Genomic DNA, 26,338 nt, shown 5'->3' with positions numbered 1-26,338 from the left:
TTATCTATTTTTTTTTCATTGTTGGCTCCCCTGAAGTGTGGGTTCGTGTTCCCTGATTAACTCAAAGTTAAGTTCTTGGCCACTGACAAGTATTGTGATTCTACATGTAGAATTGGTAGGTTCGTCGCTACTGGATCGGCAACAATGATGTATATAAACCCTGAACTGCAATTGCTACTGAGAGGCTTTGAAGCCACCGGTCGGCCATATTGGCTCTCCTCAGTAGGAGCAGTTCTCCATAGCAATGAATGGAATTCTACAGAATTTCAATTAAATGTTTCAATGACAAAACTACATGTATTTTTAGTTGTTGTAGTGGGGACAGTAACATTAGTACAAAAAAAAGTGTTTATATATTCGTTTTTATGTTTAGCTTACATAATATAGTTTAAAAGTATGCATTAAGGTGTATGTTATATAATAAACGTGTCAAAAACGAATGTAGACATTAATAAATGCATTTCTCTAGCTATATATACATATACATACAGTACCAGTCAAAAGTTTGGACACACCTACTCATTCAAGTTTAAAAAAAATAATAATGTTTTTACTATTTTCTACATTGTAAAAATAATAGTGAAGACATCAAAACTATGAAATAACACATATGGAATCATGTAGTAACCAAAAAAGTGTTTAACAAATCAAAATATACTTGAGATTTGAGATTCTTCAAAGTAGCCACCCTTTGCCTTGTTGACAGTAATGCACACTCTTGGCATTCTCTCAACCAGCTTCATGAGGTAGTCACCTGGAATGCATTTCAATTAACAGGTATGCCTTGTTCGTTCTTAATGCGTTTGAGCCAATCAGTTGTGTTGTGACAAGGTAGGGGTGGTATACAGAAGATATCCCTATTTGGTAAAAGACCAAGTCCTTATTATGGCAAAAAAGCAAATAGAAACAACAGTCCATCATTACTTTAAGACATGAAGGTCAGTTAATCCGGAACATTTCAAGAACTTTGAAAGTTTCTTCAAGTGCAGTCGCAAAAACCATGAAGTACTATGATGAAACTGGCTCACACGAGGACCGCCACAGCAAAGGAAGACCCAGAGTTACTTCTGCTGCAGAGGATATTTTTTATTAATTTTTTTGTGGCCCCACCCCCATCAAAGTTCCTCATCCCTGATCTAGTCCAATGTTCCTCTTAGTTTTCATACATTTTCATTCTCTTTTGTAGATATAGCAAACTTCACTTGAGTTCATGTTTAGATATATTACCTATTCTCAGTTATATATAAAAAAAAACGTTATAAAAATCTTTCTGTTTGGACGTTAAATGACGAGACAGGGGCATTGATGCGAGTAAGCAGTCTTGTTCAGTACATTGCAACACTTCCGGGTATCGCAAGCACAGCGGTAAAAACACTGGAGTTGCAGTAATTAACATTTACCAACAGGTGGCATCACTATGCCATTTTACACCCTTAACACTTTCTTTCCTATGACTGTTAAATCTTTCAACTGACTTTTCTACCTATTACTGAGTTTATAATACAACTTTAGTTTATAGTTAAGTCCTCTTTTATTTGTTGTCTTTAGTAACTTATCTCTTGTCTTTTGTGAGTTTTGTTGTATGTTGAAATATTGTTGTACTAAATTGACCGAGCAAAAGTGTTTTTTCCTTCCTCATTAATTGTGGGTTATCAACGTGAGGGACCTTTATTGTGAAGGACGAAATAATACCCTAGACGTCATTTTAGACAGGCCCAGTTCAGCCAGAATTATTAACGGAAGCTGGCGGCAGAATCGAACATCTCGTTAGTTAACTTTTTGTATAAAACGACTTGATGGTTAGCTACTGTAGCTAGATGAATGGTGTGGAAAGACGTTAATTCGTAGTAAAGTCTTATAAAATGGGCGACCTTGACTCTGGCATAGTATACGTACGCGAGAGAGGACAGCTTCGTCGCGTCAATAACATTGTGCTCGCGGAGACGAAGCCGCCTTCATCATCATCATCACACAGAACAACAAACCCTCTGGCGTTGAAAAAGGAGCATTTCGTCTTCACCTATAACAAAGAAGGCAGTTTGAAGTACACTGCCAAATCCCTCTACGACATATCTTTGCTGTTTGTAGCGTACAACATCAACCATGTCGATTCTCTCGAAGGATTTCCTGAACAAGTAGGGGACAGACTCTTCGCCGCCGCGGAGGAAAAACAGATATTTTCAGATCCTGATGCAGCCCCTAAGGCTCTGCAGTTGTTCAGTGATGCATACGGGGACATAGTGCTCGGGTCACTTTGTTTACGGCATAGGTAAGGCAGTATTGGCAGGGGACAAAGCTTGGTTATAAACACCTGCCATGCCACATTGTAGCTAGCCTACTTACCCCACCTTTACCACCAACATTCTGTAACCTTCAACCTACAGCCCATTTAGGAACTTGCGATGCACTTCATTGACCGTTCATACATGGGCTGGCTGCCTGTTGCCTTATTTCCGTACAGGTTTCCCTTGCTGTCTGAAAAGCTGGAAGAGATCAAAACGTTTCATAGTCTGAAGTGCCTGGATCTCTTTGGCTGCAGACTGGGAGACAGCCACGACATCTTCCAACATCTCACATCAGATGCATTGTCCAGGTATGAATAAATTTTTTTTGTTCTATTGTACAGTACAATGCCTAATTAATTCACTGAGGCTGGACCCTGACCAATCTTTAGCAGGCAGATTTAAAATGGTTCTGGGCGGTGGTTCACCTAACCATATTGGGCTCCCGAGTGGCACAGCGGTCTAAGGCACTGCATCTCAGAACTAGAGGTGTCACTACAGACCCTGGTTCGATTCTGGGCTGTATCACAACCGGCCGTAATTGGGAGTCCCATAGGGTGACGCACAATTGGCCCAGCGTCATCCGGGTTAGGCTGTCATTGTAAATAAGAATTGGTTCTTAACTAACTTGCCTTTTTTTAAATGAAATAACCCCCAATCGTAACCTCAACCAATTTAGGTCTCTATGCCTAAGCTTTCGATGTGCGTGCTGACTATCCACTTCCTTGTAAAGTTAGTCCTGTGTCTGTGTCTCCCCAGCTGCCTGGTCCAATTGTAGTTTTCCTCTCCTTTTTCTCAGTAGCCTGGTCCAGCTGTCCATTGGTGGTAACAGCCTGTCAGACCAGGGTCTCCAGAGACTGACAGCCCCTGTCAGGATGATGAGGAGGGGGCTGAGACACCTACAGATACTGGACCTGTCCTGTGAGTAGTCTGTTACGGGGGCATCTCAATAGTATAGCATGGCTTCCTAGTCTCATCCTTAGTTATTTGCACGGCTAGGAAGGAAATCTGAATCGTGAAAGCAGATTGTTCTTAGGGATGGCATACATGTTTCATGATTTCATCTGTCCTGTTCTTTCCAGCTAGTGAAGATGGAGGGGAGACAAGGACAGGAAGTCTTAGATGGTCCAGGGGACCCACAGCATAGCTCTAAACCAGTTGTGTTCTCTTTCCAACAGACAACCCGATCACTGAGAAGGCAGTTGGATATCTCACATGCCTCCCAAAGCTACAAGGTCTTGATGTATCAGGAACTAACATAAAGGTGAGAAGGTTTTGACTCTGTACTTCTCCCTGTCACAAGACCAGGGCTCCAGACTAACATTTTCCCCTCCCTGGTGGTACTGGTGCATCTAAGGTTTTCAGTTGGGTGGCACCAGCCTATGCACGTAATAGAACATTTTAGTATATAAAGTAATTCAGTGCTTTATTAAAAAGTGTAGTAGACTACAATAATTACATTTTGTCATTTTCATGTTGTGATTTAAAATATTCTAGTGATTGTCATGCATTTTGACTTGACAAATTAGGCTATTTGTTCTATTTTACTGTTAAAATAGAGCTCCAGAAATGTCTGTATTTTTATTTATTTTTTAATAGAGATGAGTTAGCATACGTCTTTTAATTTTACCCCTTTTTTCTCCCCAATTTCGTGGTATCCAATTGGTGGTAGTTAGTCTTGTCTCATCGCTGCAACTCCCGTACGGACTCAGCTGCGACAGAGCCTGGGCTCGAATCTAGAATCTCTGGTGGCACAGCTAGCGCTGCTAGCCGGGAGGCGAATTAGCCTGCATCTTAATGCGCACTAATATCGTAGGCTAATTTTAATTGGGGCTAATTCACCACCTGAGTAAGTGAAAACACATTAGTAAGATCGCTGACGCTAAAGAAATTACCCACTTCTAGTAGCCATGTATTCATCTAACAGTACATTTTGAATGTCTCAAATGTTGTAGCCTATTGCCCAATGAGGCCTATGCGCATTTCGCATGGTCCGTATCTCAAAGCCATATCAAATATGTTGGTTGTAAAATAGTTGCTATTGAGAGCTGAGGAAAAAAATGACCTACAGGAAGCTGAATCTCCTTTCTTCAACGGTGACAACATGATAGCTGTGTTTTCCGTAGGATAGGATTTTGAAATGTTATACAATCAGAACACATTTTATTTCCCGGGAGAGGGAGCGTGGCTCGCTGGTACACAGCAGCAGGCCCCAGGGAAAAGAGGGAGCGTGGCTTGCTGGTACACAGCAGCAGGCCCCAGGGAAAAGAGGGAGCGTGGCTCGCTGGTACACAGCAGCAGGCCCCAGGGAAAAGAGGGAGCGTGGCTCGCTGGTACACAGCAGCAGGCCCCAGGGAAAAGAGGGAGCGTGGCTCGCTGGTACACAGCAGCAGGCCCCAGGGAAAAGAGGGAGCGTGGCTCGCTGGTACACAGCAGCAGGCCCCAGGGAAAAGAGGGAGCGTGGCTCGCTGGTACACAGCAGCAGGCCCCAGGGAAAAGAGGGAGCGTGGCTCTCTGGTACACAGCAGCAGGCCCCAGGGAAAAGAGGGAGCGTGGCTCGCTGGTACACAGCAGCAGGCCCCAGGGAAAAGAGGGAGCGTGGCTCGCTGGTACACAGCAGCAGGCCCCAGGGAAAAGAGGGAGCGTGGCTCGCTGGTACACAGCAGCAGGCCCCAGGGAAAAGAGGGAGCGTGGCTCGCTGGTACACAGCAGCAGGCCCCAGGGAAAAGAGGGAGCGTGGCTCGCTGGTACACAGCAGCAGGCCCCAGGGAAAAGAGGGAGCGTGGCTCGCTGGTACACAGCAGCAGGCCCCAGGGAAAAGAGGGAGCGTGGCTCGCTGGTACACAGCAGCAGGCCCCAGGGAAAAGGGACAGGCAGACACTTTTTCATTAAAGGAATAATGTACTACTTTACTGTTTGACCAAATCCATGGTTTTAACATTATAAAATAAGATGTTTTTGAGTGAGGTGACCATGTAAAATGTGCAGCTCGCACCGCCTAGAGCCCTACACAACACCATAGCTAAGATTCTATTCTGACCCTAATTGACCTCTTTGTTTCCTATCTGTCACATGTCTTCCACAAGATGGCACCACTGATCCCTAACAGAACTGAGGGTGAAATGTATACTATTTGATTCCCAGGTTGGCCCGTCATTCAAGCAGACCGTGAGGAACAGCATTGGATTGGTCCTGTCTGAGAAACTACTGGAGGCCTTCGACCACTCCTGTTGTAAAACACAAGGCTGGGCAGAACAGGTAACACTCCTGTTGTAAAACACAAGGCTGGGCAGAACAGGTAACACTCCTGTTGTAAAACACAAGGCTGGGCAGAACAGGTAACACTCCTGTTGTAAAACACAAGGCTGGGCAGAACAGGTAACACTCCTGTTGTAAAACACAAGGCTGGGCAGAACAGGTAACACTCCTGTTGTAAAACACAAGGCTGGGCAGAACAGGTAACACTCCTGTTGTAAAACACAAGGCTGGGCAGAACAGGTAACACTCCTGTTGTAAAACACAAGGCTGGGCAGAACAGGTAACACTCCTGTTGTAAAACACAAGGCTGGGCAGAACAGGTAACACTCCTGTTGTAAAACACAAGGCTGGGCAGAACAGGTAACACTCCTGTTGTAAAACACAAGGCTGGGCAGAACAGGTAACACTCCTGTTGTAAAACACAAGGCTGGGCAGAACAGGTAACACTCCTGTTGTAAAACACAAGGCTGGGCAGAACAGGTAACACTCCTGTTGTAAAACACAAGGCTGGGCAGAACAGGTAACACTCCTGTTGTAAAACACAAGGCTGGGCAGAACAGGTAACACTCCTGTTGTAAAACACAAGGCTGGGCAGAACAGGTAACACTCCTGTTGTAAAACACAAGGCTGGGCAGAACAGGTAACACTCCTGTTGTAAAACACAAGGCTGGGCAGAACAGGTAACACTCCTGTTGTAAAACACAAGGCTGGGCAGAACAGGTAACACTCCTGTTGTAAAACACAAGGCTGGGCAGAACAGGTAACACTCCTGTTGTAAAACACAAGGCTGGGCAGAACAGGTAACACTCCTGTTGTAAAACACAAGGCTGGGCAGAACAGGTAACACTCCTGTTGTAAAACACAAGGCTGGGCAGAACAGGTAACACAAAAAGCACATTTATGGCACTAAAGTAGTTTATTGATAACTTGTTTCATGTATGTTTGTGACAGGTAGTAAACCGGTGGGAGTTGAGTGCGACAGAACGGCCCAAACTAAAGAAGATCCAAGAGTCAAGAACATCAGCTATTCGCTTTTGTAAGTGTAAACATTCTTTGTATTTACATCGCTATTTTAATGAAAGACCATTTTAAAATCTAACCAGGTCCAGATCTGTGTTCTTTAGCCAAATCGGACAGTCTTAGCCATGCCATACATGTCAGAGGTTAGGGGAATTGGCTATAAGCACATTCCGATCTTAACCAGGCTATTTTTTTTACGCCAGTCTGTCTCTGCAGTGGCCAGTTTGGTGCTGTTTTTATAAACAAGATCTGGCTGTCAGTACAGGTGCTGTTGTTGTAAACAAGACAAATACTATTTACTCTTCAGTTGGCAGAGAGAAGTTTGTCAGAGGAATCCTGAGCGCATCACCTCTGATCCAGGATAAAGAACAAGACAAAACCAGGGAGAGGATACATTTGTATAAACCAGCAACAAGCACACACACACATCAGGCCCAATGCACAGGGGCTAAAAGAGGACAAATTAAGCACTCGTCACTCAACAGCATTGAAATCGCAGGGTCCACCAACGGACATGTAAAACCCTGTTCACGGAACAAGAAGAGGCCTGGTAAACAGCAGGTCGGGGACAGTGGTCATCACAGCCCTCCTGTTAAACGTGCTTCTTCATCACCAGCTCTCACAGCAGGCGATTTGGATCTACTCAACAGTTACTGATGCTTTGTCTCCTCCGTAGCCGAGGTCCACAGTCCCCAAATGTGTGTGTGTGTGTGGGGGGGGGGCGTGACAATGCACTGCTCAATTTGAACTCTTCCTGATGTCATGCATTCAGCAGAGTTCAGCTTCCACCTCTAGTTTAGCTTTGGTGGTTTTTGTTTTGTTTGTTTAAGTGGACCCCAAGCACTCCTTAGATGGAAGAACACTTGGGAGTGTTTTCTTAGTCAATCTGCAGCTTATTTACGTTTTTTAACTTTTTACAAATAAAATTATAATGTTTTATTTATTGTGACTGTTCCCAAGATTCTGACCATTGGTGTGGATCCAGTCTCTGATGAGAGAATGGTCACATGGCCGGAGTATAGACCTTCGATTTGGTTCAGAGATTAGGGGATGGATGTGGCAGTTAGCCTAGCAGGTTAAACTTTTGGGGCAGGCGTACTCGTCAGACCAGTCGTAGCAGTGCTGGCGTCCATCACGGCATAGACAGCGAGGGATGCAGGAACAGTACTGGAAGTCCACTGGTATGCAGGGCCACCAGTGCACACCACAGGGGGCACAGCCAGCATCTGTAGAGAGGAGATGAGAAGCACAGGCCACCTCTCCGTCACTGTGTGTGTCTGAATATAGGAGGTTGGTAAACACAGTCTATTACATACAATTTGATACTTAAATAATGTCTTGTTGAAGAAAAACTTATTCCATGGATCAGATAGATAATTTTCCTTTAAAAAAAAAGCGTTTAAGCAATTACAAGGAAGTTAACTCTAGATATACTGGGGAGGAACATAAAAATATACAAATGATCTAGTCATTTCCACAAAGTACTGCTTACGTGAGCGATAAGGGTTCCTTCGCTCTACTCCCTTTTTAAAGCATTAAAACAAATAAAAGCAGGTTGTAACCCGTTTTCATAGCCCACGTGTCTTAAGATAGCGGAGTTATACAATGGTGACAGTCTAAACAGACAGAACAAGAGTTCAGCCTGGTTGCTAAGGAGACAATAAAGAATCCCTCCTTTGTGTACGAAGAGGTTACTGAACAGCAGGGGAAAAAAACAGTGAGTAGCACCATTCAACTCAAGCATTTTTGTACCATTTAGACCGTAACATGTACTCCCGCTAACCTGGCGATTTTTATATATAAATAAATCGGGTACTATCCCCAAGGTTTGGAATGCGGCCCATGTACTCCCCCCTTCACAAAGGTGGTGACCCATGTGACCTAAATAATTACTGCCCAATTTCTAACCGTTCTTGCCTAGCATCGCAGTGCTAGAGACGCCACTACAGACCCTGGTTCGATCCCAGGCTGTATCACAACCGGCCATGATCGGGAGTCTTATAGGGCGGCGCACAATTGGCCCGGGGTAGGCTGTCATTTTGTAAATAAGAATTTGTTCTTAATTGACTTGCCTAGTTAAATATGACGGTAATCTGAATGCCACGACAACAGCATTAAACTTGACTTGGAAATTTGAATAATCCAACTCACAAGGCCCAATCTCATCAGAGCAGTCGCCACAGTCGTTGAAGTTGTTACACTTCTTGTCAGTAACGACCCAGAACTGAGGGTTTCCACATCGAAACACAAGACCCCCTGGAAGGTTGTTGGGGAGATCACCTGAAAGGAAAAGTATGGACATGTTTACTTAGAGCAAAGGATCTCAACCTGAGGTTCTAGTCCCGCCTGAGGTTCTAGTCCCGCCTGAGGTTCTTAACCCAACTAAGGTCCTTAGGAAAATGAATAGCATTGGTTTTGCTAATAGCTGCTTTACTGAGGAAATGTTTTTTCTTACAATAGCTAGGTTTACATCCATTTGGCGACTGATTTTCATGCATATATTCTAGAATCTGCATAAAGAAAATATGTGCATTTTCCCAACAGCGGTGTGTTTCCACCAAACTGACTTGTTGCTGATAAATCAGTACCTGATGACGCAGGGTACATAAAATGTACCTTTTTGCCTAAGTTTTCTTGTACCAAATAAAATAATCTGTAGTTCAATATGTTTCCGTCACATTTTCAATTCTACCGATAATTTTGTCAGACTGTTAAATAGAAAATGTGCTTACTCTGGTCCACTAGCGGTTCTGGGGGGCGCAGTGCCCCTGTGACAACAATTTTGGACCCCCTTGTGGTCCCTCTAATGTGGAGAATTAAATCATTTTCACATAATTCATTTTTGCTATCGTTTTTTTTTTTTACATCGTTTATTAGACAGTGGCAACGATGTTGATTATGAACATGGTCTTTTGCCTGCTAATGCCTGCAATGCAGTGAAGACAACAATAACGTCTAATGTAACTGGCCCCTCTAACAGTACAACTGGCCCCAGCTTGGTCCCCCCAGTTGAAATGGTCTAGAACCGCCACTGCTCTGGTCTTGCAGCCGGTCTTGGCATATGCGCTCTAGCCAACAGTTCACAGTGACAGTGCGGGTAGACTAGTCTACGTGATGAGATTATGGATAAGAGCAAAACTATTTTTATTTGTCAAATGGCAGTCGAGCATCAATCATCATGTCACCAGAATAAGACCCTCGATATTTATTAGATAGGAGCAAAAAAGATTACGGTGCATTTTCACCACCCTGTAAAGTTTATCATAATTTATTCCACTTGTAGCCTAATGAATCCCCGAGCTGACAAGGTAAAAAATCTGTCATTCTGCCCCTGAACAAGGCAGTTAAACCCACTGTTCCCTGGTAGGCCGTCATGGTAAATAAAAATGTGTTCTTAACTGACTTGCCTGGTTAAATAAAGGTTACAGACACCACACTGACCAAAACGTTTTGTTTGCGTTTACTTATGTCCCCATTACCAGTAAAACAATCAAAACCTATTCCTTTCACTTACTTGCTGCGCTGTTTCGTTGTTCATTTGTTCAGTCATTTCATTCTCAACCATGATTTCTATTGAACGCTGTTTGGGTCTTTTCGTGTCTCAAAATATACGTCAAATAAGCTTGTTGACCGATCAGAACCTGAATATGACTGCACGTCACATAATTTAACGCGTTCATACCTTTTTTTAACGTAGTTATTACACATTGATTACACTATCACTCGTAGTGATAGTAATGCGCACCTACAGTGGTTGTCATTAAAAAAGCTAGCTAGCTCATGGATGCAAACTATGTTTATTTTTATTTAACGAGGCAAGTCACTTAAGAACACTTTTATTTACAATGACGGCCTACACCGGCCAAAACTGGACAATGCTGGGCCAATTGTGCGCGGCCCTATGGGACTCCCAATCATGGCCGGATGTGATACAGCCTGGATTCAAACCAGAGACTGTAATGACGCCTCTTGCACTGAGATGCAATGCCTTAGACCGCTGCGTCCGCTGCGTCCGCGTGTGTGTTAACTATTTAACTGTACTAGAATGCTTAAAAGGCCGCTAAAATGTTTTATATCGGTTATCGGTATCAGTTTTTTTTTTTGGCAAGGAAAATATCGGATATCGACCAAAAATGTCATATCGGTACGTCACTTATTACTGATGAATGTGTTTTTTAATGATCGTGTTTGATACAATTTATAAAATAAAGGTTAAATAAAAATAAATGATTAAAATGAAAAATAAATAACATTATTGGAACAGTGACTAACTGCACAAGTGTGTGTCCTCATCGGCTCCTTTGGGGCAGGTCACGACCCCGTTACAGAGGTCAGAGGGCGGGATACAGGTCACTCTGTCGTCACACAGGAAGCCTGTCGCATTGTCCGCTGTCCTGCAGACACGGTTTACTACAAGGGAACATTACAAACTCTCATTTCTAGAACTGGGGATCAGTATCTGATAACGAGGGGCCGCTGATCTGACATCAGTACTCTTACTCTGAGATGTTTTATGAATAGGGCCCCAAGTCTTCACAACAAATAGGCCTTCAAACCCAGGATATCACCGAAGGGTAGTATTTACTGCCATCTTGTGTCAGATATCAGTAACTGCATACAATAACACTCCATTACATGGATAAACAAGACAACAGTAAACATGTCGTCCCCTACGAATGATGCAGCGCACCCCCCCCAATCAGTGTAATTTTGCAACTGACAGATATCTATGGCAAGACTCATCATCTACCAAAGTGTCTGAGATATCACGTGGGTTAGCTAGACTCGTTTCCCTAAGCATGTGCGCCACATTTCAACACTGTCAAACACATCAAGAGATATAAACACGTGACTGTTATAGTGCCACCGTGTGGTCGATATGAATGTTCTTGCATATGTTGAGTCTTGACAGTGTTTGCAATATGTGTACCAAATTTATTTACAACATGAATATCCTTGACTTCTTTATGTGCCAGACCACGCCAATGTTGTTTTTAAGTACTAGTCTGGAAAATATTGCGTTGAGAGACCTTTGTCCAAAGATGGCACATGTCAAGTTTCGTGCAGATCGGACATTCGGTGCCAGAAGAGTAGCGTTTTAAGTGTTTTTCACAAAATTCTAAATGGCGAAACTCCATCAATGGCGGACCGTATGGGTCCCTGAGTCAAATGTGCTCCTTGTGAGGAGAGGGACTTATGTATGGGATTTCATGACTCAAACAGGGTGAGTGGTGTGACCTTTCAAAGTTAGCATTTTCAATCTCTTTGTTATGAACTGGGTGGTTCAAGCCCTGAATGCTGATCGTCTAACAGCCATGGTATATCAGACCGTATACCACGGGCATGACAAAACACTTATTTTTAGTGCTCTAATTATGTTGGTAAACAGTTTACAATAGCAGTAAGGCACCTCCCGGGGGTTTGTGGTATATGGCCAATATACCACGGCTAAGGGCTGTGTCCAGGCACTCAGCGTTGCGTCATGTGTAAGAACAGCCCTTAGCCGTGGTATATTGGTCATATACCACACCCCCTCGGGACCTATTGCTTAATTAAAGTGCCACCATCTGGCCAATCAGTGTGATTTTGTAAAACATGCACCATTCACCCAAATTTTGCCAGAATCGTGCCAGTGCTGTCTGAGATATCGTGTGTGACTAATGTACTAATGGACAGAGGCATATCCACAGTCCCTTCCTCGATAATAGTGATCCAGCAGAGAAAGAACAGTGTGTTTATTTATCTTACCAGGAGGTGATTTGGGGATCCCAAAGACCAGAGTGAGTATAACCCCTACTACAGCCAGGACTGTTCCTACAGTTAGTATTATACTGGAGAGACAGACAGCTCGTCTGCTGCAGCACCGACAGCAAGGCCTGCAGCACTCTCCACAGCAGTCTGTGGACAGACAGACGGGAGAAAGACCACAGCCCAGGGACAGATCCTGTACAAGGCTATAGTTATTTCTCAAATGGCATCCTATGCTCTGTTTAGTACACTTCTTCTGGCCAGAGCCCTGTATTGTTGGGATTCCTCGGGAGGCCCTGTGTGTATCATACTGTAACCATAACGTGTACCATAATTGGACCACACATTAAAGCACACCATTTCTAGGTGATGACAGACAAATCATTTGTCTTACCTTTATCAGGTGACCCCAATGAATGGTCATCAAACAGTCTCTGACATGGAATAGAAAAGTGATACATTTTAAGTCGCAGGAAATATTTTCCAACATAGAGGAAATCGTTGTTTCCGTATTGATGAAATTAAAATGATTCCATGGATGTTTACAAAAAAAACACTATTGTTCCAAATTACGTTCCAACGGACGCTTCTGAGACATTACCTGCTGTGGGTGGGTCCGGTTAGATTTCATATTGCAGCTCTTCAATATTCCCCATTCAACATATCTAAGTACTACTAAAGCACAGCTAACCTAGTCGCATAATACCATTATGGTAGGTAGGTTGATAGGTTCAGTGATAGTTACTTGGTTACCATTGAGGCATTGTGGAAACAACAGTTTCCCCTCAGTCACCTCACGCCAGCTCAGACATGCCCACAGTGACAAAGGTAAACAGAATCTATCCTTAAACAGTGGGCCATGCCCATGTTAATAATAAACTGGGCACCAAGGCTCAGTGGACTGAAGTCTGAATGGGGAAATAGTTCTAAATCAGTTTTTAGTGGTTTGTTTATAGTCACTTAGAAACTTAAAAGCCTTTGAATTGTTCTTTGCCATAGCTACTGTGTGTTTGAGGGTTTACGGTTGACCTAACAGTCAATATGGGAATACGGCTTTAAAGGAAATGCTAGGTATTGGAGGTATCACTATCAAAATAATGTTTAGACGAGCATTAAAAGAGAATTGAAATTGGATTTTCAGTGTACTTCCTGAATTGACTGGCATTGAAATGGAATTGAGCCCAACTCTGATCTCCGCCATGTTGGTTTGGCCCCTAGATGTTAAGATGTTAGACTTATCCAGCCTCTTCCTCCAGCTTGGAGGGGATGACCAGAGAGGATGCTGGGTAAGGGGTCAGCAGCTTGCGGTCCTTGGCGTACTCCATGTCTCCATTGATACTCAGTTTCTACAAAGACGGAAAAGTTTAATTTTCAATATTGAATGACTCTAGTTCCTTCATATCTCCATAGATTGCAAACTACTTTAATGACTTTTTCATCGGCAAGATAAGCAAACTTAGGGATGACATGCCAGCAACAAACGCTGACACTACACATCCAAGTATATTGGACCAAATTATGAAAGACAAGAATAGTACTTTTGAATTCCGTTAAAGTCAGTGTGGAAGAGGTGAAAAAATGGTTGTCTATCAACAATGACAAGCCACCAGGGTCTGACAATCTGGATGGAAAATTGCTGAGGATAATAGCAGACGATATTGCCACTCGTATTTGCCACATCTTCAATATAAACCTACTAGAGAGCGTGTGTCCTCAGGCCTGGAGGGAAGCTGAAGTCAGTCCGTTACCCAAGAATAGTAAAGCCCCTTTACTGGCTCAAATAGCCGACCAATCAGTCTGTTACCAACTCTTAGTAAACTTCTGGGAAAAATACTGTTTGACCAGATACAATGCTATTTCACAGTAAATAAATTGACATCAGAATTTCAGCACGCTTATAGGGAAGGACACTCAACAAGCACAACACTTACACAAATGACTGATGATTGGCTGAGAGAAATTGATGATAACATTATTGTGGGGGCTGTCTTGTTAGACTTCAGGGCAGCTTTTGATATTATCGATCATAGTCTGCTGCTGGAAAAACATATGTGTTATGGCTTTACACCCCCTGCTGCAATGTGGATAAAGAGTTACTTGTTTAACAGAACACAGAGGGTGTTCTTTAATGGAAGCCTCTCAAATATAATCCAGGTAGAAGCAGGAATTCCCCAGGGCAGCTGTTTAGGCCCCTTGCTTTTTAAAATGTATACGACATGCCGCTGACTTTGAGTAAAGCCAGAGTGTCTATGTATGCGGATGACTCAACCCTATACACATCAGCTACTACAGCGACTGAAATGACTGCAACACTCAACAAAGAGCTGCAGTTAGTTTCAGAGTGGGTGGCAAGGAATAAGTTAGCCCTAAATATTTCTAAAACTAAAAGCATTGTATTTGGAACAAAACAAAACACTCACTAAACCCTAAACCTCAACTAAATATTGTAATAAATAATGTGGAAATTGAGCAAGTTGAGATGACTTAACTGCTTGGAGTAACCCTAGATTTAAAACTGTCATGGTCAAAACATATTGATGCAGTAGTAGCTAAGATGAGAAGTCACAGTTCCCAAGTCCAGAACAGACTATGGGAGGTGCACAGTACTACATAGAGCCATGACAACATACACACATGATAACATACGCACTATACATACGCATGTATTTTGTACTGTAGATATGTGGGAGAGTAGGGGCCTGAGGGCACACTGTGTGTTGTGAAATCTGTGAATATATTGTAATGTTTTTAAAATTGTATTAACTGCCTTAATTTTGCTGGACCCCAGGAAGAGTAGCTGCTGCTTTGGCAGGAACTAATGGGGATCCATAATAAATACAAATAGATACTCAGTTTCTACAAAGACAACAGAAACATTTTCAATTTTGTTCGTTCCATATCCATTTATGCAAAGAGTTATGGGATATTAGAATACTAACACTTATGTTTTCGGCCTAGGAGAAGACTTACCTCAGCTGGGATGTATTGAACTACAGCAGTTGCCATGGTAGCACAGCAGATCCAGATGAGTCAGGATCCAGATGAGAACTAGAATAGACAGGATCAGAAAGATCCATTGTGCGAGCCAGGGGTTCCTAGTGAAGATGAAGTGTGGCGCCCCGTTGCATTTTTTTTGTGGGACTGAAAAAAAAGTGCCTGGAATGTAAAATAAAGTTTTTAACCAGTTCCCATGCTTTTTAAAATAACGGTTCTGTTCTGGAACAGTAGAGATCACGTTTGTTCCTGGCTCTGATTCTGTTCCTCAAAAAATGTTATTTTCCAGTATTAGGTTCCAACCCCTGCTTTACTGGTTGAGAACAGAAAACACACAGAGCGATTGAAAGAGCAGGATCAGCTAGTCTGCAGTACCCCTGGAGCAGTTTCAGGGGTTAAGTGCTTTTTCTCAAAGGCCCAATGGCAGAAGACGTGTCCTGTGAGAATTGGCCTGGAGAGACAGCTGAAGAGGTTGTAGTTGTCCTCATTGATGCTGCGGTCCACATACGTTTCCCTGTTCCTCTCCTGGACAAAACTAAGCTGGTAGTCCTTGTACACCGGCTTCTCAAGCCTGGAACTGTGGTAGGAGATGGAAACGTTTTAATCAAAATTGTGTTTCACTTCATACTAAGTAAATCCAAATTGTTTCAATACAACATTGTGTCATGATTTATTAGATAATGTCTCTGATCTTGTGTGGACAATGGTACAGTGAGGCCTTACAAGCAGGTAGCCTAGTGGTTAGAGCTTGCTTGATCGAATCTCCGAGCTGACGTAAAAAAAAAAAAAAAAAAATCTGTCTTTCTGCCCCTGAACAAGGCAGTTAACCCACTGTTCCTCAGTAGACCATCATTGTAAATAAGAATTTGTTCTTAACTGACTTGCCTAGTTAAAGGTTAAATAAAAATATAAACTGTGATTCCCCCTTACTTTCCTCTTTCTGGAGCTCAAACGTCCCTATAGATACTCAATCGTTGATTGTCGATAGACTTCGTTTCCCTTCTTCCCTTAAAACCATGCGTTATAAGGAGGGAGGACCAGACTAATGAGAGTGGAGAGAGAGGGAGGAGGAGGACCAGACTAATGAGAGTGGAGAGAGAGGGAGGAGGACAGGGAAATCATTTGTGGGTGACGCAGGTACTTCTTGGATACTTACACCCCTTCCTTCCAAAGTTCTCCTTTTGCCATGTTGCTGTGATTTAGAGGATTTAGGACCTAATGGTCAATATGGTAAACATGACTACAAGTTAAACTATTTGAAGTATCACTCTGTCAAAATAACATATAGACAAACAGCCGCTTGACTCAATCTTGTTTATTTCAAAACCATTCCTCATCAGGAGAAAACCAAAGTAAAGTTACAACTACCCACAGTGCTGTCATGTCTAAAGCAAATCTCAAGTCACATTTCAGCGTTATTGTATAATATTTGAAACAATCTCTGTTGTGACAAAGGGCTGCTTATAAAACAGACAACCTCCATCCAACCACTACAGATTAAACACGACCACAATAAGTGAAAGGGATAGATACAGCGGTAATGGTAGATGCACATAGCCCGTTACTGACCCGTGTAATTTCACCAAAATGTATTTAGGGTTTCTACGTTCTAAATGAAACCGGCACAAAAAACTTGTGCTACATCCCCAAAGGCCCCCCTACTCCCTTTATAGTGCAGCATTTCTTGACAACACTATCTAGGGAATAGGGGGCCATTGGGGACTCATTAAGAGAATTCAAACAACAAAATAACTATTCAATAAAACATCAAATGAGAGTCTGGAATACACACACCAACAAAGAAAGTCTTTAAAATAAGCTAATGTAACTGCGCTGCCATCGTTGTGATAGTGCCTCACTTTATGCCAATTCACAGAACAACAATTAACACCCCCCAATTCTTGTGCCAATCTCTAGAGCTTGAGAGAGGAACAAGACAACAGCCAATACAAAAAAAAACAAAAAGGTGCTGGAAGCAGTTTTAGACTAAAACAGGTTCTAACAGTGTGAAAAAGTAAGACTGACTTGGGCTTTCTAAACAAAACAAAAAAAGGTCCAGCTTCAGTTTGCAGATCCAGATTAAACCTACTCCTGGACTGAAGATCACCCCTTTCAATGGATACCCAATTTAGCATGCTTTTTCAGTAATCTTCTTAGATTTCCTTCCTCAATCATGTTTCAATTCACTAGTCTGGACCCAGATTAATCGTAGTCTTGAAAATCTCCATAAAAAGTCCTTCTACTCTTAATCATCATCCTCCCCCCTGTTGGTTTGTAGCCTGGGTAAAGATCGGTTTGTGTTATGTCAATCCTTGCCAGTCTAGGAGTGGCAAGAAGTGGAAAGATAGCACAAACAGACTGGTACCCAGGCTAGCTGGTTTGACACCCTAGATAATTAGATGTTGGACTGGTCCAGGTTAACTTTGGAAGGGAGGGGTCCAGCCTCCTCATCCTGCCCAGAGGTGATGATGACCAGAGAGGATGCTGGGTAAGGGGTCAGCAGTTTTTGGTCCTTGGCGTACTCCATGTCTCCATAGATACTCAATTTCTACAAAGACAAAAGACATAAAAGTTGGATTTTCAATATTGATAGGGAGACTTTGGTTCCGTCTTGATTGCTAACATGTGTTAATAAACCACGGTTAAGTACCATTTCACTACAACCAGTCAGTTGAACCAACAGGACCCTGAACAGCTTCTACCCTCAAGCCAGAAGACTGATAAATAATTAACCAAATAGCTGTGTTAACTTTTTTCAATTTTATTTGAGTAAATATTTTCTTAATTCTATTTTCTTAAAACTGCATTGTTGGTTAAGGGCTTGTAGTTAAGCATTTCATGGTAACGTCTACACCTGTTGTATTCGGCACATGTGACAAATACAATTTTATTAAGCACATTGCGTTACTTTACAACAGGTGTATTATAGCCTACCTAGCTGGCATGAAAATGAACCACAGGAGAAGCGTCTTCCATTCTCTATTTAAGTGCATAGATGACATGTATTTTCCCCCCCTGCCTGTTCGGAGACAGGTGAATGATAACGGTCCATTCTAAATCAAAACTAATTTCACATACAGTATATGATTTAGTATTTATAAAGACAAGATTAAATCAAGAAGTCTGATGGGTGACAATATTAGTCTATCACTTGTGAATGACTCCCAGCTTCTGTGCAGTAAGGCAAGAAACAGTGCATGCCTTTTTTTGGGGACTTTTTCAAAAATCATAGTCGCACACCCCATGTAGCCTAGCCAAGGCTTATATATGTTTTGATAAGGTTTGTATCACAACTAAAGCTGCCAAATAACTTTACAACCGGTGTAGAGCCTGACTGGCATACATAGCGTGAGTTAAGACAATTTTCACTATAAAAAAAATAATTGCACCTTTATAATAAAGCATTATTACATGAATGATAGCATTTGAGAACAGTGTTATCCTGCTAATTGATTGCATTTTGTAACATTCGCGGTTATAGCCTACTACCATGTGCACATTGCTGCGCTTATAAATGTGAAGAAATAGCCTAATAGTTTATCAACGTTTTGATCTATTGCGTTAGCCTCGTTGCTTAAAAAAGAATAATTATGCTAGTGGTTGTATTAATTTGGGATCTATCACATCCCACAACTGTCCCAGACTATGTTTGGAATGTTAATTTCTCACACAGAAGGACAAGTTGACCAACAGAATAGGTCAACTTTTGTACTATTGGGGGATAGGAGATTGATATAGGGGGGGAATAAGAGATTGATATAGGGGGGGATAAGAGATTGATATAGGGGGGGAATAAGAGATTGATATAGGGGGGGATAAGAGATTGATATAGGGGGGGAATAAGAGATTGATATAGGGGGGGATAAGAGATTGATATAGGGGGGGATAAGAGATTGATATAGGGGGGGATAAGAGATTGATATAGGGGGGGATAAGAGATTGATATAGGGGGGGATAAGAGATTGATATAGGGGGGGATAAGAGATTGATATAGGGGGGGAATAAGAGATTGATATAGGGGGGGATAAGAGATTGATATAGGGGGGGATAAGAGATTGATATAGGGGGGGATAAGAGATTGATATAGGGGGGGAATAAGAGATTGATATAGGGGGGGATAAGAGATTGATATAGGGGGGGATAAGAGATTGATATAGGGGGGGATAAGAGATTGATATAGGGGGGAATAAGAGATTGATATAGGGGGGGATAAGAGATTGATATAGGGGGGGATAAGAGATTGATATAGGGGGGGATAAGAGATTGATATAGGGGGGAATAAGAGATTGATATAGGGGGGGAATAAGAGATTGATATAGGGGGGGATAAGAGATTGATATAGGGGGGGATAAGAGATTGATATAGGGGGGAATAAGAGATTGATATAGGGGGGGATAAGAGATTGATATAGGGGGGGAATAAGATATTGATATTGATACCCGAGCTGCCTTCAGCACACATCCGTGACGGTGAAGGTTCGATTCCGACCCTCGCCCTTCTGGCACAAATAACTTAATCCCCCCGATTGACTAGATTTATTAACACATTTCAAATACGGGCAGTCCAGGGATATTTTACCCCCAATCTTGGAAATAAATGACCGTACCAGAAACGGATTTTAGGCTATGGCTGCGAATCCAACTTTCTGGGGATGTTTAGTCCGCTGGATTAAAAGCTCTGGAGCTTCACCGAAGCTTCACGTGCGGATCACGTTACGCTCATGTGTATGTTCTCTGCGTAGAGAACAGACTACTCAGACGAATGGTGCTTGTTTAATATATGTTTGATCAGGGCCTCCCGGGTGGCGCAGTGGTCTAGGGCACTGCATCGCAGTGCTAACTGCGCCACCAGAGTCTCTGGGTTCACGCCCAGGCTCTGTCGCAGCCGGCCGCGACCGGGAGGTCCGTGGGGCGACGCACAATTGGCATAGCGTCGTCCGGGGTAGGGAGGGTTTGGCCGGTAGGGATATCCTTGTCTCATCGCGCTCCAGCGACTCCTGTGGCGGGCCGGGCGCAGTGCGCGCCAACCAAGGGGGCCAGGTACACGGTGTTTCCTCCGACACATTGGTGCGGCTGGCTTCCGGGTTGGAGGCGCGCTGTGTTAAAGAAGCCGTACGGCTGGTTGGGTTGTGCTTCGGAGGACGCATGGCTTTCGACCTTCGTCTCTCCCGAGCCCGTACGGGAGTTGTAGCGATGAGACAAGGTAGTAATTACTAGCGATTGGATACCACGAAAAATTGGGGAGAAAATGGGATGATAAAAAAAAAATATATATATATATATATGTTTGATCAAAGCTGAATCAATGTCTGCAAGATCACAACCGTCTCAGTAGTCACAACCGTCTCAGTAGTCACAACCGTCTCAGTAGTCACAACCGCCTCAGTAGTCACAACCGCCTCAGTAGTCACAACCGCCTCAGTAGTCACAACCGCCTCAGTAGTCACAACCGCCTCAGTAGTCACAACCGCCTCAGTAGTCACAACCGCCTCAGTAGTCACAACCGCCTCAGTAGTCACAACCGCCTCAGTAGTCACAACCGCCTCAGTAGTCACAACCGCCTCAGTAGTCACAACCGCCTCAGTAGTCACAACCGCCTCAGTAGTCACAACCGTCTCAGTAGTCACAACCGTCTCAGTAGTCACAACCGTCTCAGTAGTCACAACCGTCTCAGTAGTCACAACCGTCTCAGTAGTCACAACCGCCTCAGTATTCACAACCGCCTCAGTATTCACAACCGTCTCAGTAGTCACAACCGTCTCAGTAGTCACAACCGTCTCAGTAGTCACAACCGTCTCAGTAGTCACAACCGTCTCAGTAGTCACAACCGTCTCAGTAGTCACAACCGTCTCAGTAGTCACAACCGTCTCAGTATTCCACCAAACAGAACCAAATAGCATAGTGTTCCTGTAAGACAAAAACACCACCACATTCAACCGTGAATGATAATTATTCACATCTGCATAGTAACCATTTGACGTCAGTCAGTTTCATGGGGATATGCCTTTAGATCTTGTTGAATTATAGTGTCGTTTAAAATAGCCTACATTGATGTTTTGAATGACGTTGCCTAAAGTGAGTGAATTTTATAGCAGATGGTGTTAACTGTAGCATAACCTACCTGTGTATTTGAGTAATTATGGGATACAGTGTCGGTTTGTCACTTCCACGAGGTTTGAATAATAACATGTTCAACTACTTAAGAAATTGGCTCAAATCTAGGTTGCACCTTTTAAAATTTAGAGAAAACTAACAACGAATAATAAAAAATAACTTCTCTCTTACATCTCAAACACCAAACCCTGGCGTGGTCTGCCTGGTTTGTTTCACAAGCGGTCCTGGAAGTCTCGCTATGTTGCGCCCCCGGGTTTAGAAACTATGGTACAGTACTGCATTGTATAGCCTACAAACACCTCTGCCAGACGCCCCCTGGTGGCGATTCTAAACATTCAATCGAATCCTCCTGCTGCAGGATTATTTTCCTCCTGTGACGAAACGGGTCAAATTAAGACCTGACACCTGTACCCAGGTTAAGTGGGATTCATGGGACCAGTGCCGTTGCTAAGATAGTCCCTTTATTTATTTTTTTTGCAAAGACTTGTGGGAGTTTAGAATATTCCTTCATATTTTTGACCTAGGTGGAAGAGTTACCTCAGCTGGGACATATTGGTCAACAGCGGTCGCCACAGTAGCACAGCAGATCCAGATGAGAACCAGAATAGACAGGATCAGAGTGGTGGTCATGATCCAGCCTGGGAGCCAGGGGTTCCTAGAGAGGATAGAGGGATGTCAGATACACATCAATGAGTCATTCAAATCAGGAGCTCAGTGTTTTCCCCAAACAATTCCTTCTTTACATATTTTAGCACCCCGACCTTTGCCTCCTGCTTCCTCAGCTGTATTGCCTGATAAACCTACCATCTAAACCTAATAGTTTGCGTAGAAGACGTGTCCTTCTGTAACTGACCTGGAGAGACAACTGAAGAGGTTGTAATCGTCCTCGTTGACGCTGCGGTCCACATACATGTCCCTGTCCCTCTCCTGGACGAAACTACGCTGGTAGTCCTTGTACACCGGGCTACCAAGGCCAGGATCTGGAGCGGGAGAGATGGACATGTTTCCATACTCATTTTTTTTTTTTTTTTTTTTTGCATTACACAGTAAACATTGTGATTGTGTAAAAGTTCATACGTAAATCCTAAATGCACACACAGCATTTAGTTTTTTTCCCCAGTTTGTCAATTTGATAAATATATATATAAATTTTTTCATCCAATTTTATCAGCAGCGTACACATATTTTGCAGATGTTATCGCAGGTGAAGTGAAATGCTTATGTTTCTAGCACCAGCAGTGCAGCATACATAACAATACACACAAATCCCCAAAATTAAGAAACAAGCAACGTCAGTCCAGAACATACTATTCAGTAAGGCCAATGTTTGTCTATGGAGATTGCATGGCTGTGTGCTCGATTTTATACACCTGTCAGCAACGGGTGTGGCTTAAATAGCCGAATCCACTAATTTGAAGAGGTGTATATATGCAGCAATATTCCAACCTCTAGTGGAAAGCCTTCCCAGAAGAGTGGAGGCTGTTATAGCAGAAAAGGTGGGACCCACTCCATATTTATACCCATGATTCTGGGATGAGATGTTCAACAAGTAGGCGTCCACCTACTTTTGTTCATGATATAGATATATATAATGATGTGTATAGACAGTATATTAATATAAAAAGGTGTGTACAGCAGTAACTATATAGGATGAGCCTCGACTAGAATACAGTATACATATGAAGTGGGTAAAACAGTATGTAAACATTATTCAAGTGACTTGTGTCCAATAACTATGTACATGTACACTCAGTGTACAACACATTAGGAACACCTGCTCTTTTCATAACATAGACTGACTAGGTGAAAGCTACGATCCCTTATTGATGTCACTTGTTTCCTGTTTGTATCAACAATGGTCCACCACACAAAGGACATCCAACAAACTTGATTCAACTGCGGGAAGCATTGGAATCAACATGGGCCAGCATCCCTGTAGAACGCTTTCGACACATTGTAGTGTCCATGTGTAACAGTTTAACTTTAGTCCGTCCCCTCGCCCTGACCCGGGCGCGAACCAGGGACCCTCTGCACACATCAACAACTGACACCCACGAAGCATCGTTACCCATCGCTCCGCAAAGGCCGCGGCCCTTGCAGAGCAAGGGGAACAACTACTTCAAGGCCTCAAAGCAAGTGACGTCACCGATTGAAACGCTATTAGCGCGCACCACCGCTAACTAGCTAGCCATTTCACATCGGTTACACATGCACCGATGAATTGAGGATGATCTTAAGGGAGTGCAACTCAATATTAGGAAGGTGTCCTAATGTTTTGTACACTTAGGGTATATGTACATAGGGCAGCAGTCTCTAAGGTTCAGGGTAGAGTACCGGGTGGTAGCTGGCTAGTAACTCTGAATATGATAAAGAGGATTTACATCTCTTCTGTGGTTCTCCCCTGACTTCCTCTTTCTGGAGCTCAAACACAGGAATGAACTGGATCTGTGGTTCAGTCTGTCAAAAAAACAAAATGACATACTCAAGTTACACAACAATTACTTTGATAAAAGGTAAATTGTTGGGTAACTTATGTTTATGACTTGCCTAGTTAAATAAAAGGTTAAATACAATTTTAAAAATACCTACTCAATTTCCATTAGTGGCTATGTGCAACAGGAAGTGAAAAACAAATCCTAAAGGAGTGCCAGTGTGGATGAATAGGGTTGAAGTTGCTCCCACAAAAAAAAAAAACACTACCTGGAAGATGACCAGCTTCCCGTCGTCAGCCTGGAGGTAGAAGGTCCAAGAGGAGGAGATCAAGCTGTGGGCCTGACTCATGACATCATCCCAGAACCCTCTCACCAGAGTCAAAGGGTACAGCAGGTGGATACGGGGCATCATGGCCAGTAACTGGAGGATGATAGTATTATGGGGTCAAGGGTCAAACACACATCCCTTGTTCATGGGGTCAGGTAGGAATCACATATCTGGGACCAGGCAATGTTTGTGCTTTCTTGACAAATGTTATTGTCAATGGTGCAGGACTTGGCTATACAGCACAAACAGATCTGGGACCAGGCTCCTCACACACACACACTTGGTTAACAACATTTCTATTCCAATAGGCTGTCTCCAGTCTATTTTCCTACATATCACCAACAATATTTCTGTTGTCAATATCAGTCTTCAACAAAACAATGGCAGCAGGTAGAACACTACCTGCTCTTGTCTTTGCTCAGCAAACGGTAGCTGACTCTGGCAGCCCAGGTTGCAGGCATACTGCTCCTCTGACTGGCTGTATGCTTCATGACAAGCTGAGGGAGAATCAGGAAGTAAAAAAATAAACAGGTTACAGACAGAACAGATAACACTCGTCTCGTGGAACCAGAAGACTGTCTAAATGGTGTAATTGTAACAAATTTTAATGAAGAACTGTATAGGTGATCTTCTATAATTTAGTCAGACATATTGCAAGGACACATGATTGGGAATATCATGACGAATTCAAATCAATTGAAGCTGTTCTGAGGGTAAAAAGGGGGTGCAATTCAATTTTAGGAAAGGTGTTCCTAACGTTTGGTATACTCAGTGTACGTTGTAACTTGTCACTATGTTGTTCTCTGTCCTCTTGGCCCAGACACATTTTTTGGGGGGGCAGAGAGAGAATTGTACAGTTATAAAGCTAATTTCCTGCAATTCTAAACATTTTGTTATGGCTTATGCCGTGTTCTTATGCTATCTGAGTAACTAAGATGATAACAAAATCAATGCGGCCCCCCCAAGCCATGACTTTTTTTTAAAGTTTAGATTCTTCTACAAGGACACCCTGATTATTATTGTATTGATGACATTACGAACACTGATTCTGTAGCAGCTTGAAAAGTCACTGTCTTTTGTTTTGACTTCCTACAAGCCTCTCAAGCTGATGTTAAGAGAACATTTGGCACTTTCTGATTAGAATATATAATATATTTCCATGAGGCCCGTTAGACATTTTATTTGCTTCTGCTTTCTTTTACCCAGAATTCTTGTAATAAACCTTTTGGTTCAACTGAAAACAGCCTTTACAATAGTATTATATGTTTTCTGCACATGAGTCTATGTACTTAGCTTGCAACATGACTAGTACTATCTGTTTTGAAGACATTGCATAAGAATCTTACTGGAGTCACACTCGACTTTAGTTTGGTTCAGATCCTCGCTGTCGCCCACGAACTGGCAAATGGAGAACAGGCGACAGCCTCTCTGGCAGGCGTACAGTTCCTCCTCCTACAACACAAACGAACACAGTCATGAACAGGACTGAACCAGTATCTTTGTGCTCTTTAACGCTCAGAAAGCTCCGATTCAAACTTCGATTCCCCAGCTCTGCAAGCATTATGTCAAAGTACGTTCGTTTCGCTGAGCAACTACTGTAATCTACATTTAACGTTACTCCCGTCACCGTCGCTATGTACTTTCCAAAAATGTCGTACTAAAAAGGTAACGGTACGTTACAAACAATCGAGGGAGAAAAAAAAGCCCACTGGGCACCTCCAATCTGAATCACTCATTATTGCCATGCACAGGACAGAAGTCTACAACAGCTCAATATGTTGTAGGTGCCACAGAGTACTTTTTCGGTTGCTGAATGACAGTTTAGCTTATCCAGTTTTTCGGTATACCGTCAGTAGACTTGCTTAGCTAGCAAAACGGCTAACATTACAAGCTAGCTTGCAGCAACTCACCCGAGGATATGTGTGCAAACTGTAAGTCATTTGACATGTCTTATGGCAAGACGCAGTATTTCCCAAAACTCCATCAAAAACATCGGCGATTGCCGAGGTGTATGCGAGCACGAAGCACAGACTCACTAACACACTAAAGGACTTCAATGTCCCCATTTTAGCCTGCTACGAAAATCCCAACAAACAACAAGCGAGTCCTCCTTCTTCTTCCTCGTTCGTGAAAATCTCGCGAGAATAACATCATGATTCGGGA

The 26,338-nt window shown here is 42.9% G+C and overlaps 3 protein-coding genes across 5 annotated transcripts; 1 reads left to right on the top strand and 2 right to left on the bottom strand.

Moving 5' to 3' along the window:
* The first annotated feature begins 1,690 nt into the window (after positions 1-1,690).
* lrrc42 (leucine rich repeat containing 42) lies at positions 1,691-7,499 on the top strand. The gene is made up of 7 exons (XM_055865816.1): positions 1,691-2,269; positions 2,462-2,593; positions 3,082-3,203; positions 3,461-3,546; positions 5,427-5,540; positions 6,492-6,576; positions 6,868-7,499. Exons 1-7 carry the CDS (start codon positions 1,863-1,865, stop codon positions 7,215-7,217), a joined length of 1,296 nt encoding a protein of 431 aa, XP_055721791.1. The 5' UTR covers positions 1,691-1,862; the 3' UTR covers positions 7,218-7,499.
* Positions 6,941-15,934, bottom strand: LOC129813532 (low-density lipoprotein receptor class A domain-containing protein 1-like). Of its 2 annotated transcripts, XM_055865820.1 has the most exons (7): positions 15,279-15,934; positions 12,910-13,654; positions 12,703-12,742; positions 12,309-12,458; positions 10,833-10,970; positions 8,712-8,840; positions 6,941-7,786 (listed from the first exon to the last, which is right to left on the bottom strand). In XM_055865820.1, exons 2-7 carry the CDS (start codon positions 12,937-12,939, stop codon positions 7,629-7,631), a joined length of 645 nt encoding a protein of 214 aa, XP_055721795.1. In that variant the 5' UTR covers positions 12,940-13,654; positions 15,279-15,934; the 3' UTR covers positions 6,941-7,628. The 2 variants fall into 2 exon arrangements, with proteins under 2 accessions (XP_055721795.1, XP_055721796.1); XM_055865821.1 differs by lacking the exon at positions 12,309-12,458 and having other exon boundaries at positions 15,279-15,925.
* On the bottom strand, positions 15,042-26,315 carry tmem59 (transmembrane protein 59). Of its 2 annotated transcripts, none has more exons than XM_055865819.1 (8): positions 26,086-26,315; positions 25,522-25,627; positions 24,578-24,672; positions 24,116-24,268; positions 23,797-23,872; positions 22,269-22,395; positions 21,953-22,070; positions 15,042-15,164 (listed from the first exon to the last, which is right to left on the bottom strand). In XM_055865819.1, exons 1-8 carry the CDS (start codon positions 26,239-26,241, stop codon positions 15,057-15,059), a joined length of 939 nt encoding a protein of 312 aa, XP_055721794.1. In that variant the 5' UTR covers positions 26,242-26,315; the 3' UTR covers positions 15,042-15,056. The 2 variants fall into 2 exon arrangements, with proteins under 2 accessions (XP_055721794.1, XP_055721793.1); XM_055865818.1 differs by lacking the exon at positions 15,042-15,164 and adding an exon at positions 16,603-17,850 and having other exon boundaries at positions 26,086-26,313.
* Between the last annotated feature and the right edge of the window lie 23 nt (positions 26,316-26,338).

Source organism: Salvelinus fontinalis, chromosome 17, assembly GCF_029448725.1.
Source record: "Salvelinus fontinalis isolate EN_2023a chromosome 17, ASM2944872v1, whole genome shotgun sequence".
Taxonomy (NCBI): Eukaryota; Metazoa; Chordata; class Actinopteri; order Salmoniformes; family Salmonidae; genus Salvelinus; species Salvelinus fontinalis.
The sequence above is the reverse complement of the archived record's forward strand: the minus strand, read 5'-3'. Positions and strand labels throughout refer to the sequence as shown.

Coding starts and splice junctions, on each gene's coding strand:
- lrrc42 (XM_055865816.1), top strand. CDS start 1,863: ATGGGCGACCTTGACTCTGGCATAGTATACGTACGCGAGAGAGGACAG. Junction 3,547..5,426: donor TATCAGGAACTAACATAAAG/GTGAGAAGGTTT, acceptor TTTGATTCCCAG/GTTGGCCCGTCATTCAAGCA. Junction 6,577..6,867: donor AACATCAGCTATTCGCTTTT/GTAAGTGTAAAC, acceptor TTTACTCTTCAG/TTGGCAGAGAGAAGTTTGTC.
- LOC129813532 (XM_055865820.1), bottom strand. CDS start 12,939: ATGAAATCTAACCGGACCCACCCACAGCAG. Junction 12,743..12,909: donor ACCGGACCCACCCACAGCAG/GTAATGTCTCAG, acceptor ATTCCATGTCAG/AGACTGTTTGATGACCATTC. Junction 10,971..12,308: donor GATCCCCAAATCACCTCCTG/GTAAGATAAATA, acceptor GTTCCCTTGTAG/TAAACCGTGTCTGCAGGACA.
- tmem59 (XM_055865818.1), bottom strand. CDS start 26,241: ATGGGGACATTGAAGTCCTTTAGTGTGTTAGTGAGTCTGTGCTTCGTG. Junction 23,873..24,115: donor GGAAGCTGGTCATCTTCCAG/GTAGTGTTTTTT, acceptor TTTTTTTGACAG/ACTGAACCACAGATCCAGTT. Junction 22,396..23,796: donor GGGAGAACCACAGAAGAGAT/GTAAATCCTCTT, acceptor CTCCCGCTCCAG/ATCCTGGCCTTGGTAGCCCG.